Below are 17,172 nucleotides of genomic sequence, written 5' to 3'. Positions count from 1 at the left end.
AAACACATGTATGCAGGTTGAAGAAAGCTCTCTTTGGGATGAAACAAGCTCCCCAGACTTGGTATGAGAGGATCGATAGCTATCTAGTGAAGCTAGGATTTACAAGAAGTGAAGTTGATCCAAACCTTTACTTTAAGGTTGGGAATGATAAACCTCTCATCTTGGTACTCTATGTGGATGATCTCTTTTTGACAGGTGCATACCTTCTTATTCATCAATGTAAGAGGGAGTTGGCTTCCAAATTCGAGATTAAGGGCCTAGGACTGATGCATTACTTCCTAGGGTTGGAGGTCTGGCAAAAGGTCCCAAGGAAAATATATTGTGAAGATTCTTGAAAGATTTGGGATGGTGGACTGCGAGTCCGTGACTACTTCGATGGAACTTAACTTCAAGAAGTTATGCGGAAGTATTGTTGGGCCTGATTTGGGAAATCCTTCTAAGTATCATCATCAACTCGTGGGGGCCGTGATGTTCTTGGTGAAATCTCGTCCGGACATATGTTTTGTGGTGACTACATTGAGCTAGTTTATGGTTGATCCTCTTCACATACATTGGATTGTTGCTAAGAATCTCTTGATATATCTCCGGGGCACAATCACTTATGCACTGAGATACACTGCCAAGGATGTGAGGGTCCATGGTTACTTTGATGCAGATTGTGCTGGCAATGTGGTGGATCGCAAAAGCACATCTGGTTGTTGTTTCTCTCTAGGTTCTGCTTCGATATCATGGATGAGCAAGAAGCAGAAATCAGTGGCCTTGAGCACCACTGTGGCTAAATATATTGTTGCTAGTTTGGCCTCCTCTGAAGCTGTCTAGTTGAGGAGGCTCTTTAGTGAGATGTTTGGACATGTGTTGGATACCACGTGATCTTTTGTGACAACCATAGTGGGATCCATCTTTCTGAGAATCCCGTGTTTTATGGTCGCTTCAAGCATATTGATATCAGGTGCCACTTTATCCGGGACATGGTACAACGGGGAGCAATAAGGCTCCATTATATTGGGACCAATGAGCAGGTTGCCAATATTCTTACAAAGCCCCTCAGGAAGGTCAAATTCCTAACCTTTCGTGAACGACTTGGAGTCTTGGAGAGACCCTCTTATGAGCTCTGGGAGCTTCGGGGGGCTTGGGGTACTTCTTGGAGCGATGAGTGACCATAGGGCGGTTCACCCTCCCCTAGTGGTGCGCCATGTACAGGGTGAATGGTTCACCTTCCTCTGTGATACCCCATGGTGACATATGCATAGGTTGAGTGGCTCACCCTCCCCTGTGGCATATGAGCAGGATGAATTGTTCACCTTCTCTTGTTGGCATATCCTACCCATGTAGTCTGGGATTGATGGGAAGTACCTCTGATCTAGCCAATGAGTAGGGAAATGAGGATAGGGAGCATAGTACTACCGATGGATGCATCGTGTACTACCGTACTCCCTATGCGAGGATGTTGATATTGATTTGGGATAAATGGAAACTGACTTTGGGTCAGTTAAAAGTGGTATGACACACTCTCTATTATTGGAAATTGACTTCGGGTCATCGGAGAATGTTATGATACATTCTCGATCATTTCTTCTTTCTTCATGGTTCAGTAGAGCAGTGACAGGGATGGTACAAATTGTCAGGCAATTTGGCAGGTGATGTTCTCCCTAGTTTAGAGGGAGTGTTAAATTTGGCTACTAGGGCCAAACATCATTTTGGACAACTCTTATGAGGCAATTGATATTTTTCTTGGATTACTCTTACCGCGAGGTGTAGGATTGATCTAAAGATCATCCCATTCTGACATGTATAAATGAAGTTACAAATTTATTTTGTTTATGGACAAATTGTCAAGGTCGGCCAACAGTCACGTCTATTTATCCTCAACCTTTGCCTATAAATACATGATGCCTCATCGTCATTTGGACACACATCACTCTCATTCATCTTTCTCTCTTTCATCTTGATTGGGTACAGATTTTTGGGCTTTTCTCTCTCTCCACACGTGCGAAGGAAGCTCCGATTTTCTAGCTGCTGTGTTGATCAAATTTGATAGAAATTTCAAGAGACCGAAATTTTAGGAGGCCGACATTTCAAGAGGCTGACTTTGACCAGCGTTGACCATATTTGACTGCGGTTTTGTGAGGGAGACTTCTGTTTGGGCAAGTCGCAATTCTGGGCCCAAAAACCGACGCTGTTTAACCCCAGTGTTGACTAGCATTGACTACCCTAGTTTTGGTTGCTACGTCGACTTCTGTTGATGAAGTTTGACTAGTTATTTTCAGACTATTTTGGGTCGCATTATCTTGCTGTTGGAGGCCGGGTCAGCCAAGGTTGACCGAGCTGTTTTGGAGGTCTATTTCAGCGTTGTTGACTAGCGTTGACTTTCTGGTTAAGGCTTTCTGTTTCTGCTGTTTTGACTGATCAGATCGAGCAAGTGAATATTGTAAAGTGTACTCTCTCTGCTGAACTTTTGAAGAATTATAAGAAGAATTGATCAAGGGTTCCCCACATTAGGGCTTGTCCCTGGCTGGTGCCATATCTTGCGTCCTCTTGTGTTGGCTTGTTTTCTATTGTTATTGTTTATGTTCTATCAGCATTTTACTATCATGATGATGTGATTGCGGAATTGGATATTGATATTGGGCTAGTAAAGAAATTGAAGTAAAATTGCTCTAAGCATCGAACATACCATTGTTATCCTAAAATTAACAATAAGGCTTCGTCATATTGGCACTGATGATCAGGGCACAGATACTCATATGAAGCCCTTGAGGAAGGTCAAATTCTTAAGCTTCTGTGAACGACTTGGAGTTGTGGATAGACCCTCTTATGAGGGTCTCGTATGAGATGGATGTTGAGCTCTGGGAGCTTCGGGGGGCTTGGGGTACTTCTTGGAGCAATGAGTGACCATAGGGTGAGTGGTTCACCTTCCCCCAGTGGTACGCGATTTACAGGGTGAGTGGTTCACCTTCCCCCGTGATACCCTATGTTGAGATATGCATAGGATGAGTGGTTCACCTTCTCTTGTCGGTACATCCTACCCATGAAGTATGGGACTCATGGGAAGTACCTCTCATCTGGCCACTGAGTAGGGAAATGAGGATAGGGACCATAGTACTACCGATGGACGCATCGTGTACTACCGTACTACCTATGCTAGGATGTCTGATATTGATTTGGGATCAATGGAGACTGACTTCGGGTCAGTGGAGAGTATTTTGATACACTCTCGATTATTGGAGACTGACTTTGGGTTAGTGTGTTAGAGCCTAAAATTGTCTCAGGCTGAAAAGACAAGGTTCTAGGTCCACATCAAACCACGCTCAGCTTCGTAGCTAGCCCTACGAGGACAGGAGAGGGCTCTCTCCGGGTTGATCTCGGCAAAAGACAAGCGATGGGGCTTGAGATGACTGAAATAAAAGCTAATTTTAGGCTAGGTATGAAGTACAAGGGTTTAATTTGAGTTTTTGGTGGTTTTGTGCTGGAAATAGGGGAAGGCAAATTGGGCTCGGGGATGAGGCACAGTTTCTGCAGAGTTCTGATTGGGGCAAGGAAGACAATTGTTTTGATGCTTTAAAGTGAGTGAATGAATAGATCGGACTGGTGAGGAGCTAAGCAGAGCAAGAGAGTTTCAAGAATTCTCCTTAAACAGATGAAAACATGGAAATTTAAACAGAGCGTAACAGTTAATGGATTCCACCTTAATCATTCATTTGTTCAAATTCAGAAGAAAAGAGAGGAAAATGATACACATAACACTAATGAACTTACAATTACTTAGAGAAGCACACCATCAAAACATAAAGCCACATGGATCCCAAACAATGCTGCAAAACCCTGGTCTTTCCTTAGCAAAAAATGCAGAGATAGAATGTACAATGATATGCCAAAGCAATCCCTAGTGTCCAACCCTGAAAATGACTTAGAAATTACATGATATAGACTAGCCCAACCCATTCCCTTGCCTCTAGGGGTCGAGCTCATCATTCTAGGAGCTGGTTCAACCAATTCAAAACAAAGCACTAAAATCTAGGCAATCAAAACAACATTCCTTTATAAGGTAGGAAACTGATTCATTCATTAAATTTTCACTTTTTAGTGAATGAATCCTCTAGAACAAGTAAATAAGTGCCAAAATTACATCATGTTTATCCAATTACATCAAGATAGATAAAAAATTACATCACAAAGTAAAACTAGTAAAACTGGCCGAATTTCTGAGCTAGAAGGTGAAAAATTGAGCAAAAATCCTCTGTGCGCCACGCCAAAATCTGTATGCGTCGCGCCACTTTGGAGCTGATTTTGAGGCACTTCTTGAAGTCCAAATTGAGTCCAAGTGTGCTTGTTGGAAAGCCCTGCCTGTCTACTTTCCAACCCAAGTGGAATTTCTGAATTTGGTGCTCATTTGCCCCTCCAAAACTTCAATCTTCCAAGACTGCTTCTTGTGTGTCAAAATAGGGGCAGAGAGGTCATTTTTTGAGTGTTTTTGACCTCTTGAGAACTCAAAACTTGCCCAATCTTTTTGGCCATGCACCAGCAGTCATGATTTTTCATGCCAAATGCAAAAATATAAACTTTTTGCAGTTTGGAGCTCTCTAGCAAAAGCGCGCGCCAGGTGGCGTGAGGCACAGGGAGAAAAACCCTGTTTTTTGTACCAAAATCTGCCAAAATGCCAAAAATGCCCCAAATTTCTTGAAATTTGGGCTGGAGCTTCTTCATTAAGTGTTATGCTGGGCTAAAGAGGCTTCGGCCAATATCTGAAGACAATCAAGCTCCCTTTGCCTCTTTTGCTTCCTTATTTCCTTTCTCAATTTTGCCTTTAAATTCTTAATTCGTGCCTTGCGGACCTTGTTTTGTGCCATGTAGTGGAAAGCCACGTGTCTCAGCAATGCATGATCCTTATCGGCCTTATCCAACAGCCTCTCTAAGTGCATGTTAACTCTCTCGAGATTAGCCTCCCGATCCTCATTAATCTCTTGCTTCAATGACGTGAGCTCAATTCTTCTCCTTTGTGCAGCTTGGCAATTCTCGCGGATGTTCTGTAGCTCCATGATTGCTTGCTGATCTTCAAGCTGTTTGTTCCTCTGCTCCAAATATTTCATGGTCCACTTAGCTCTCTCCAAGTCAAGGGATAAGGCTTGGATCTCTGTTTGCTGCTCCTGGATGATCTCCCTAAGCTTGGCACTTTGTGGGCCCGTATCTGTATCATCATCATGAATAAGAATGAAGTCGGTCTCTCTTTCACCTGAAGGCTCACCTGAAGGCCCCTCATCTTGCATTGGCCTCTTAACTTTGTCCTGTACCTGTGATGCTGATGGAGGAAGCGAGGCCCCTTCCACCCCGGGTGGAGATAACACTCGCTTTGCCACTGCAAACAAATGTCTGGTACCTCTCTGATATGTGATGAATACCGGCACACTAGCGATCTCATGGCGCTCATATTGATGAGAAGGTCCACCTTCATGCTTAAACTCTGATAATCCTTGTGAAGCTCTGAAGAAGTCAGGGGAGATGAAATCATCCCAAGTGATGCCTTGTAATTCAAGCTGATGAACCACCAAAATCTTAATAAGAGCAAAATGATAGACACTGTTAAGTTGCTGCTGAGGGGTTTTATGCTGCACAAGGGTGGTCATCCTCTCAATGTTCCGACAAATGAAATACGGAATGTTCATCATCCTTACCCTGGTGAAATGCATGAGCAACCTGATGTGATAAGCATAGAGACGAGAGAACCGTCCCTCACAGCTGAAATATTTCATGATCAATTTCATTAGTGGAGCATATTCATCTTTCAGATATCGGAATGGGAACACTCTCTTGAGCTACCTCAAGAAACTGGTTTTAATGTATGGCTCATAATGCTACCGGTCAATCTTCTGCTTCTTGTTCCATGGTTCACCAATGTTTGGTATGCCGGTTGCTAATGAGACAGATTCTAGTGTAAGTGTGAAGGTGACACCAACTAAGATAGCTTGATCTCCATGTAAGTGCAGCACAAAAAGACGAGCCAGCTCATGATGAAATTGAACACTAGCCACCTTTTGACAAAACTCATAGCATGACTGATGCTGAAAACAAAACATGGCAAGAGGGCAGGCCTGCAATTTTGTAAGGGTGGTCGGTTCTTCTCTAACATGTCTACCACCTTTATGAGGCCTCTGGGGTGCCTGTTCTTCCAAGGGTGAGTCACTTTGGGTTTCCACTTCATAGTCGGATGAATGCTCAGATGTCATGACTGCTGTTTTTCAAACTGCCTTGAAGATGAAGATGTTGGTGTATGAAAACTGTTTAGACTGCTCTTTTTAGTAATGTGTGCCAATTCTGGCGAATCCACGCAAATGAATGGCAATTTGGAGAAATTTGAAACGTTTTCGGGCTTTCAGGGGTATGCGCCGTGCCACATACCCAACGCGCCGCACCGTGCCAGTGCGCCGCGCCCGTTCAGATTTACACTGGAAATTTTCTCCCAGTGCGCTGCGCCTCCCCAGTGCGCCGCGCCGGCCAAATTTCCTCTAACTTTCCCCAAATCGCACATCAACTCAACCAATTTGCTTTGAGTGGCTTTCTCCTTGGTTTTGGCATGCAAATAACATTGATCTTCATGAGAATATCTTTATAAAGGCATGGATTTAGTTTTTGACTCTCTAAGACCCATCTTTATAATGTTTTGACATTGGCACTTTTTCTATTTTAATACAACTCTGATTTTGAATTTCCTTTAGATTTTTTGATTGAAACAATGAAATTCTTGGCAAATTCTTGCAGGGATAGCTGACATGGAATTTGGCAAAGGAGACTAGGGCTGCGTCTGAAGATTTCAAAAATTGGAAACTTTTGAAAATTATTACACAAAATGTTGCCTTTTCTTCAAAACAGAGTTTTGAAGAACAGTCGTAATCCATCGATATAATGATGAAATTCGCGAAATAGAAAACATGTGTAAAACCTCCCTCTGGCCTACTGGCATTTGAACACTTTAACGACTCAATTTTCGAAACCCTAGACCTATGATTGACATGACTCGTTGCCCATTAAAAGATCAAACATTGACTGTCATGGACTTTAATAGACATCGATGAAAAAACCTAAGCCAATAGGTCTAAGACACGAGGGGAATGAATGACAAAGCCCTTCCGTCAGATTTATGGCATGCTCCTAGCGGAATGAAAGTGATCGAGCAGGATGGGACACCTAAAAATGAAATGCAAAAAGAGTTTTGATCTCTGACGGAGGACTGACAAGACTGACTCTAACATAGTGGAGAATGGTAAGACACATTCTCGATCATTTCTTCTTCATTATTTCTTCACGGTTCAATAGAGCAGAGCAGGGATGGTACTGATTGTCAGATGGTTTGGCAGGTAGAGTTCTTCCTAGTTGAGAGGGAGTGTTAAATTTGGCAGCTAGGGCCAAACTCCACCTTGGATAACTCATATGATGCAACTGATATTGTTATTGGATTCCTCTATCCGAGAGGTGTAGGATTGATTTAAAGATCATCTCATTCTTACATGTACAAATGGAATTATGAATTTATTTTGTTTATGGACAATTGTCAAGGTCGGCCAACAAATTAATGTAGGCTCAGAAGCCCAACAATCACGTCTATTTCATCCTCAATGTTGCATATAAATAGGAGCCTCTTTCTCATTTGCTCACTCATCTACACACCTCTCTCTTCTCATCTGATTAGGTACTGATTTTTGGGCAGCGTTTCTCTCCACACGTGCGAAGGAAAGGACAATGATTTTCTGTTTTGGACGTTGACCAGTGTTGACCGAATTTTAGGAAGGGTTTTGACTAGTGTTGACCAGTTTGATTGCATTTTTGTGAGGGAAATTTCTGTTTGGCAGGCCGCATTTATGGGCGTAGAAATCAAGGCAATCTGTGCTTTTTGACCAGCATTGACTGCATAAGGGTTTGACAATAGTGTTGACTTGTGTTGACCAAGTTCGATTGAGTTTTTTGGAACTGTTTTGGATCACTGTTGGAGGTCAAGTTGATTGGGTTTGATGGAGCTGTTTGGAGGTCAAAATCTGCCTTGTAGACCAGCGTTGGCTTTTTGGTTAGAGCTCTCTGTGGCTGCTGTTTGACTGGACATATTGTACTCTTTCTGTTTGTTGAACTTTTGAAGAATAATAAGAAGAATTGATCAAAGGGTTTCCCCACATTGGGGTTTGTCCCTGGCTGGTGACAGATCTTGTGTCCTCTTGTCTTGGCTTGTCGTCTATTGTTATTGTGTATGTTCTATATGCATTTTACTATCATGTTAATGTGATTGCTAATCTGGAAATTGATATTGGGCTTATAAGAAAATTGAAGTAAAGTGCTCTTAAGCATAGAACATACAATTGTTATCTAAAATTAACACCATGGATGAGGTCAATGTCATACAAGTTGTACTGATCCTAGGTTCCATACTAGGCATGCATAAAAAGGTAAGCCTTCTCGTATTTAGTTCCTTTCCATTCCCCCCAAAAATATCCATGTGCTATTTTTGCAAGTGTAAGCTCGATCTTGCCAAGTATAGTCAGAAAACATGATTTAAAATCACTGACATTGATGAGCATTAGAGGAAATTTTAGCCTAAACTTGCCCATGAAATTTTCACGTAATTTCCATGTCATAATATGTAAACCAATCAAAATTCTTTAAATTTAAAAAGAGGTACATGTAAATATTTTGGAGGGAAAAGAAAAACTATTTTTTTAATCGTTTTTTTGGCTTATCTCATTATAGGTTTACTCAAATTTCAAGTGTAGACACTCGTTGGATGCAGAACTAAATTCCACATCCAATGAATACCCATTATGCATACTTTTGAGAAGACCCACAATGATAAAAATTGCAGATACATTAAAAATGTGTGTCCAACACGCTTTTTTAATGTATCTGCAATTTTTATCAATGTGGATCATCTCAAATGTATGCATAATGCAGACTCGTTGGGTGTGGAATTTAATTCTGCATCCAACGAGTGTCTACACTTGAATTTTGAGTAAACCTATAAGGAGATAAGCCAAAAATACAATTAAAAAAACGAGTTGTCTTTAGTGCGACTTTTTGGAAGCTTTTCTGGTGGGTTTTTTCTGGTCAAATTTCTCTAAAATCTGACAGCAATTTATTGAAATCACAAGCTTGATGGTAATCCCTGCACATTCAAAGTGCCCTAGGGGTTTTTCAGGGTGCAGAATCCATATATACAGTCAAAAAACCAGTTGAAATAACACAAATCAAGATTTCACTTCAAAAATTTCCACGGATTTCGGCACCGGAAAGTCCAAGAAGTCGCACTAAAGACAACTCCTTAAAAAAGTAGTTTTCTTCTTTTCCCTCCAAAATTCAGAACTCTTATTTTATTATTTTAACTATTATTTTTCCTTAGGAGGCCACTTTTAGGCTGAAATTTCCTCTAATGCAATGCTTAGTAATTTTTCCCTAGTTTCTCATTAAAGGCTTTTAAAGCTTCTCAAGTTTTTGTGTTTTTTTTTTGTTTGGATTTAAGGATTTTTTTTTTTGGTTTATCTTTGTTCTGTTGTTTTCTTGTTCATTGTTTTTGTCTGTTCTGTAATTAACTACAATCAGAGAACTGTTGAATAATTTTCAAGAGCTTTTTGCTGTGTCGTTTCTGTTATACTCGTTCACTTTTCCTAGATGGTTGTTGATTTGTTTGGTTCCTTCTGTGGTACTTTTTGAACAATAATTGTTTTATAAAGATTTTAAGATGGTTCCCATTATTTTATGTGTTGATCTCTTTACCTGAATCAATCAATTTAGTGCTAGGTTTTCCAAGTCCATAAGGATGGTGGGACAAATTCTTGTATGGCCGGGGACCAGGACCAAATATTAAAGGATGGTAAAAGTAAACATGGAAATAACATTTATTATACATGTTAGTTAGTAGGGAGTTAGGGCATGGTCTTAATTATAGTTTTTATTTAGTGCTTATTCTAGACTCTAGGGTTGGCTCTCTAAACTGTTATATGAAAAAAGGGAAAATAGTTATGGGGGGCTTTGGGGATTCCATAACCACCATGGTTGTCTTTGGTATTGCAAATGTTACCTGGGACATGTTAGCCATCTCTCAACCAGTGCAGGAATGGTAAGGACATCCTTGGATTGTCCTTACCTATTCAAAACACCTGGGGACATTCCCTGACTGTACATCACAGGTATGGGAAAACTGGGTGGATGCATTCCAACTTCCAACCCTGCTGGTGTGCTTTATAAGCTTCATCTGAGAAGAGAGAATATTGTGATGCTATTTCTAATTTAATTTTCACCAATCCTGTACCTTATACTGAAAAGATCATTATTGGTTTTATTTGTTATCTGCTGGTTTTTATAAGGTGATTTTTCTTGCCATTATATAATGCATGCATTCATGAAAGGATCCCTGGTAAGGTTCTGGTAGAAGATGTCAATTGTTTTACTGTACTGACTGGATGAATAATTTGAAATTGTAAATTCCTGGGCATATTTCACCAATTGGTATTGGTCTTCTGTTCTACCATATTCCCTTTTTTGATCAACAGATTAATTTCTAATGAGTTTATACAGTTAGAACCTGTAATTCAATGTTTTCTGCTGTGCATGATGAGCCTTTGGTATGTCCAAGTTTTGTGTTCTTGCAGGGTGGTGGATTAGCATTTTTTTCTAACTGATTTATATTGGTACAGGCATATGGCTGACTTTTCTGGGACTTTAATCAAGAATTGACACTGCAAATTTGTAAAGGAGAGAGATCTCAAATCTAGTTTTTAGTCCTCTATCCAAAGATGAGCTCTTTGCCTCTGACTAAAGCTTGAGTGATCTTTAGATTTTCCTGTGAGCTGTATTTTCCTTTCATTGGTCCTGCATGACCATGCTTAGTACTCGGAGAGTTAGGAAAAATACTTATGTGAGGTCCCCTTTTCTTCATCAGTAATCTTATGAATGGAGGAGAGCATCCAAGGTTGATTGTCCGGGAATCAATTTTTGCATCTTAAGGATTAGTAAAGAGGGTTGGTGACTTCGGCTGCCAATCACAGCAAGAACAAGAGGTGCCAAGCTTGTGACATCAGCAAACATTAAGTCTACATTTCAATCTGAATAATAAACTGTCACTTGTGTATTCTGTCTGATTGATTTGGTGTTTTGCCAGTCATTTTGAAAGTCAGTCTCCAGAATGTAATTTTGGGGGGTTTTTTGTTTAGAAAGTATTTTTCGAAGGTGGGGGAAGTGATACGGACTAATTGATGGAATTTGGTTCTGACATCAGCAGGCTTTAGTGTTATTATGGTTTTTCCTGACATCAAATTGGTGGCAGGTTTGGTTATGATAACATGGGAGGATATGATAGAAGTGGAATGGGAGGAAGATCTGGATATGTTGATGAAAGACTCCACAGTCGGCACTTAGGACGTGCATCTGGTGGCTTCCAAGGTGGATCTCCGGGTAACCTGAACAGGACTCTCTTAGTTGTAGTACCCTGCAAACTGTGATCTTTTAATAATAAATGGTATGCTATGTTGTGCTGTGTGCTGCTAGACAAGGCTGGAGGCAATATATGTGTTGGTTAATATAGGTGCTATTTGCCTCTGGGCAGGTTCTTCTTTGTAATACTTTTTGCTAGTATTTGTGTCTGTTTCCCCATATCATAATGTTGTTGCTTTCCATTTCTTTGTGATGCTTTTTGCTAATCTTTGTGTCCGTTTCCCCACATCATAATGTTGTTGCTTTCCATGTTGCAGACTGGCCAGGCTCCGGACGTGCTGGGTTTGGTGAGATGGGCACCCCTCAGCGGTAAGTGGATCTGAGTCCAGGTACTCTAGTTGATGTAGTGGTTGCCATACTTTTTTATTTTCTGAGTTAGTTACCGGAGAACCCACAGTAATAACCATGGATCCCTGTTGGGATTTGAAACGTTGACAGATATGGTTATTACTGTGGGTTATGCGGTAACTAACTCAGAAAATATAAACCACAGATGTCTAAAATCCAGAATCATTTCCCTGTATGGAGGGGATACATGGAGTGAAATCATTTTACTCTAAAAATTCACATTCAAAAATAGTCTTGATGATGGATCCCTGTTGGGATTTGAAACGTTGACAGACTATGGTTATTAACTTATTACTGTAGGTTATCCGGTAACTAACTGAGAAAATATAAACCACAGATGTCTAAAATCCAGAATCATTTCCCTGTACAGAGTGCATACATGGAGTGAAATCATTTTACTCGAAAAATTCGCATTCAAAAATAGTCCTGATGATGGATACCTGTTGGTATTTGAAATGTTGACAGAATATGGTTATTACTGTGGGTTCTCCGGTAACTAACTCAGAAAATATAAACCACAGTTGTCTAAAAATCCCTATACCAAGGGGATACATGGAGTGAAATCATCTTACTCTAAAAATTCACATTCAAAAATAGTCCTGATGATGGATCCCTGTTGGGATTTGAAACATTGACAGAATATGGTTATTACTGTGGGTTTTCTGGTAACTAACTCAGAAAATATAAACCACAGATGTCTAAAATCCAGATACTTTTTTATTATTTGGCTGTGTGTTTGTTGAATTGTTGTTCGTCTTTTTAAAATGCAATGTTTTGTTGCGCAATGATTCCTGTCCTTTCTACCATGTTGTATGATAGTGGCAATTCTTTTGCACTTTAGTGTCCGCTGTTGTTTGTTCTTCTATTTTTGTAGAGATTAATGTTTTTAAAGCCTTGAAACAATGGCATTACAGTTTAGTTTATTGATAATTTTAAATGCATCTGCATATTTGATAATCTGACAAAAGACGGGTGCCTTCAGGGAAGGGTTAATGACCTATAAACAATTTATTGCTGAACTTGAGGATGACATATCACCAGCTGAAGCAGAGCGCAGGTAGTTTCTCTTACGAAATAGACCCTTGGAACCTCTTATGCAGAAACAAACACCCATTTACATTTTTGTTTGCATTTTCTTTTCATGTGAAGGCACACAAGATCATTAAAAAAATGGTTTAATGCCTATCAGGTACCAGGAATACAGAACAGAATATATCAGCACCCAGAAGCGTGCATTTTTTGAAGCTCACAAAGAGGAGGATTGGTAAGCTTTTTAAATCATCGGTACATTAATTTGTGATTGGCATTCAAGCCATCTCTTTTTCAAGGTTTTTTGATTTGTCATCTAAGCCTTGGTTTCTTATTCTTATTGTGATGTAGGCTGAAGGATAAATATGACCCATCACACCTAGAAGCTGTCATACAAAGGTGAACCTCCTCCCTCTTTTGTATGGAATTATGGTGTATCATATAATTAAAATCCATATTATCTGTATGTCTGCATGATAAAGTAATTTTCTTCTTTGGTGGTTGATAGAAATTATTCTTGATGTTGCAGGAGAAATGAAAACGCAAAAGCAACAGCAAAGGAGTTCCTTTTAGACCTACAGAATGGAACCCTAGACATGTGAGCTGTTTTCATTTGTATAGCCGTACATTACTTTTTTAATGGAAATATATGAATTCTTTGCTTCACTCTTTCTCTGATATATGTTGGTTTTGAATTCAGAGGTCCAAGTTCGACTGGTTCTATACCATTAACTGCAAAAGGTGGTCAAGGGAGTGACCACAATTCAGATGATGATGCTGAGGTTAGTGGCAAAAGGAGGAGACATGGTAGGGGCCCTGCAAAAGAAAATGACCCTGTTTCTAGTGCTCCCAAGGCTCCTCCTGTGAGTTCTGAACCAAGGCGAGTGAAAAAGGATATAGAACTAGGACAGGCTCTTATTCGCAAACTAGATACAGAGAAAGGTATAGAAGAAAACATTCTTGGTAGTTCAGAGCAAGACAAGTTTGAAGGAGACAAATCTATTAGTGGTTCAATTGGTGTTGTAATTGTGAGGGGCACAAATACTGTGAAGGGCCTTGAAGGTCTGGAGCTTTTGGATGTCGTTGCTACTTATCTGTGGCGAGTTCATGGATTGGATTACTATGGAATGATTGAATTGAAAGAACCTCCCAAGGGTCTGCGTCACGTGAGAGCAGAAAGCAAGAACAATCATGATGAACAATCCACAGCTGCAGCTGAATGGGAGAAGAAATTGGATTCTACCTGGCAAGCTAGGTTGCAGGGTCAAGATCCATTAGAGATCATGGCAGCAAAGGATAAGTTAGAGGCTGCAACTACTGAAGCCTTAGATCCTTTTGTGAGAAAAATAAGAGATGATAAATATGGATGGAAATATGGTTGTGGAGCCAAGGGTTGTGCCAAGATGTTTCATGCAACAGAATTTGTGCATAAGCACTTGAGGTTGAAGCATCCAGATCTTATTGGGGAGCTAACATCCAAAGTATGCGAGGAAGTCTATTTTCAGAACTACATGAAGTAAGATATGAGGATATAGTTGTGGTTAGAGTGTCATTTATAGGCTGTAGCTGTTGTTTTCTTCTTGTAGTGATGATTAACTTGTTGGTCTGATGACAGTGATCCAGATGCGCCTGGTGTGACATTGACTACTCAACAGTCTGGACAGGTACAGGCAGCTATGTCTTCAACAGCTGAATTACCAGCATTGTTAATCTTTTGGTTTCACTCAATCTGATGATATTATTTTCTCCTTCTACTCTTCAGAGAGACAAGGCACGAAGACGTAAGGCTGGGCATAATCTTTCTGGTGATGGTGGCCAAATTGGTGGAACAAGCCGAGCTAGAGATGTCGACCATCCTGATCGGGCAAGTCGAAGGGAAAATGAGAGGACAGACAGATCTCATGAAGATGATCGTTATGATAGGAATGATGATTCATCACCTCGGGATTATCAATCCATCCCTGGTGGGCAAGATGTTGGCCACCATGATCCTTCAATGTTTGATCCCTTTGCTGGACCAGGAATGCGTGGACCGCCTCCTTTTGGTTCAGATATGCCACCTCACCTACCTGTTTTCATGCCTCTGCCAGGAGCTGGGTGGGTGCTTTTATGTTATTCTAGTTTCATTTCTTTATTTGCTTGTTCAAATTCTACCTCCATTACTAATACTAATCTGTACATCATGTGATTATGCAGGCCTCTGGGCCCCTTTGTGCCTGCTCCGCCTGAAGTTGCAATGCGTATGCTAAGGGAGCAAGGTGGACCTGCACCATTTCATCCCAATGATAGTAATGGTGGTCTGCGTGGGAGGAAAGGTCGTTCAGGTGGTGGGCCTTCCATGGGAGGAATGACAGATCCACCAATGATGCTTCCGATATCACCAGGATTCCGTCAGGATCCTCGTCGTATCCGCAGGTAAGTCTCTTTGTGTGCTGATGAACCATCTGTTTAATTTGGCTCTATATTCCTTGTTTTTCTTGTAAAAGATTCGTCATAAATATGCAATTTCTGGTGCACACAGCGTAGCTGACTGTTGATACTCTTGCTTTGTCTGTAGTTATCATGACCTTGATGCACCAGAAGATGAAGTTACTGTAATTGATTATCGGACTTTGTAGATCATCTTGGTAAAAAATGGTGTTCAGCTGCGATGAACTGCTTACTGAGCAAGTTGATTTCAGCAATATTTTTGAGCTTATTTTGCGAACACAGTTGTCTTGGTTCTCATATGCTTGTTTTGGAGCGTATTATTTGATATAGCATGGAACATAAGAGCCATTTACTTCGTATTGGTTAATGCTGATGCATAGTTATTATATACAGCCTCAAAAGTCGATGAGGAAGTTTCAATTTATTACTCTAGGTGTACTATATCTTTGGTGCAAGTAATAGCCATAGCTAGAGTATGCTATAAGCTTTTACAGGGAGTCTTGTTGCCGCAGCTAGCTAGGATAATGCTGCAATTGACTTTATCACTGTTTCGGACACTGATGAAATATAAAGTTACTGGCTTGCATTTCAATTTGTACTTCTTAGCTATCACTTGTACTTGTGATAAGGCTAAACTGTTGCTATATTTGATAGTATAATTTATCCGGCACTGGTGTTCAACAAGACTTCAGTTTGAAACGAAATCCCTGCTGATTATTGTTTCCTACAGTTTATGTGGGACCAAGTATGCCACTGCTAATTTAAAAAAACAAGTTATATTTATTACGAGTCCCGGCAAAATTAATATTTTTTGTTGACGATTTGAACGTTGAGAAGTGTTTGAAGGTTTTGATAATTATGCTGGCCATAGAAATGGGATTCTGAGTTATAATTTCAATAGAGAAATGGGATTGTAAGTGGGATTGTAAGTGGTAATTTCAATATTAGACTCTAGATTGTTCTAGAGCATAATTCTAATGTAGTACATGACTATACTTTTGGCAGAAAAATGAAGAGTTTTTTCGAAACATTTTCCGTACTTGTTCTCATAACAACATTTTACTAGCCTTTTTTGATTTATGGTTTTGTATGGTCCATTGATGGGGTCTTTATTTTATAGGTGGATCTTCCTAAATCTATGTCAGTATATGTGCAATTTTCTCACTATTCATACTTTGGAAGACCTTTGGAAGCATTTTTTGTACTAGGCACTATTTTGAACATATGCACTGGTACGTTATATAAACTAGCGTTTTTTTCATCTGAAAAAAAAACATATTTTGCAATTGAAAGAATGTAGATATATGTGCGGAGGGAAAATAATCATTATATTTTAAAATTTCCAAGGTTTGGAATCAAACAAAAGATACGTGTATTGTGTAATGAAGTAGATAGTGGAATAGATAGTAATTTTCCCCACTAGAAGTTTTTTCATATTTCGTTTCTTATTAATACTTGAAATGTCGAGCATGACGCCCTTAGTTTAATCCAAAAGGTGTACAATATAGTCATATGTTCAAGCGTCACGCAATACAACCTTGAAGGCTTAAAATATTTTTTTGTGCCCCGAAGTTGGCCAAGAGTTGAACGCGAAGACTGTAGTGAAAAAGAACTTTAGAAAGGTCTCCATGCCTGTCTAGGCAGAAGACAATTGTGTTCATGCCGATTTAAGGTTTATTTATGTTCACTGTTAGTGTTTATTCATGTCTTATTGATGATGTATAGAGGCCTGACTATTTAAAGGATTGCATGGAACCTTGGTATAAAACTGTATTTGCAGTTGATAGTTTTCTAAAGAGAGCAGTGTTATGATTTTGTTGGTTGAACCACAAGTCTTTTGGAAATTGTGACTGTATGAGGATCTGGAAAATTGTGACAATATATGGGCATAAACATAGTTTT

General features: G+C 39.9%; 1 protein-coding gene across 4 annotated transcripts in view; it reads left to right on the top strand.

Annotated features, from left to right (window-relative positions):
• SE (C2H2 zinc-finger protein SERRATE (SE)) overlaps window positions 1-16,053 on the top strand; it is a 41,053-nt gene extending 25,000 nt beyond the window's left edge. The window contains exons 1-12 of one of the 4 annotated variants that reach the window (XM_089440640.1): window positions 10,719-11,030; window positions 11,297-11,412; window positions 11,721-11,772; window positions 12,794-12,868; window positions 13,001-13,075; window positions 13,192-13,239; window positions 13,370-13,438; window positions 13,541-14,356; window positions 14,456-14,504; window positions 14,603-14,937; window positions 15,037-15,255; window positions 15,398-16,053. In XM_089440640.1, coding sequence (XP_089296766.1) covers window positions 11,313-11,412; window positions 11,721-11,772; window positions 12,794-12,868; window positions 13,001-13,075; window positions 13,192-13,239; window positions 13,370-13,438; window positions 13,541-14,356; window positions 14,456-14,504; window positions 14,603-14,937; window positions 15,037-15,255; window positions 15,398-15,458 — 1,899 coding nt within the window. In that variant the 5' untranslated portion in view covers window positions 10,719-11,030; window positions 11,297-11,312 and the 3' untranslated portion in view covers window positions 15,459-16,053. Of the gene's footprint in view, window positions 1-10,718; window positions 11,031-11,296; window positions 11,425-11,720; window positions 11,773-12,793; window positions 12,869-13,000; window positions 13,076-13,191; window positions 13,240-13,369; window positions 13,439-13,540; window positions 14,357-14,455; window positions 14,505-14,602; window positions 14,938-15,036; window positions 15,256-15,397 lie in introns of those variants that run through there. The other 3 variants (XM_089440639.1, XM_089440638.1, XM_089440637.1) reach the window with 3 other exon arrangements.
• Window positions 16,054-17,172: the final 1,119 nt, after the last annotated feature.

Source organism: Pinus tabuliformis, chromosome 9, assembly GCF_031772625.1.
Source record: "Pinus tabuliformis cultivar Carrire ecotype Pingquan chromosome 9, CPIR1, whole genome shotgun sequence".
NCBI classification, from domain to species: domain Eukaryota; kingdom Viridiplantae; phylum Streptophyta; class Pinopsida; order Pinales; family Pinaceae; genus Pinus; species Pinus tabuliformis.
This window is presented reverse-complemented; position numbering and strand designations above follow the sequence as displayed.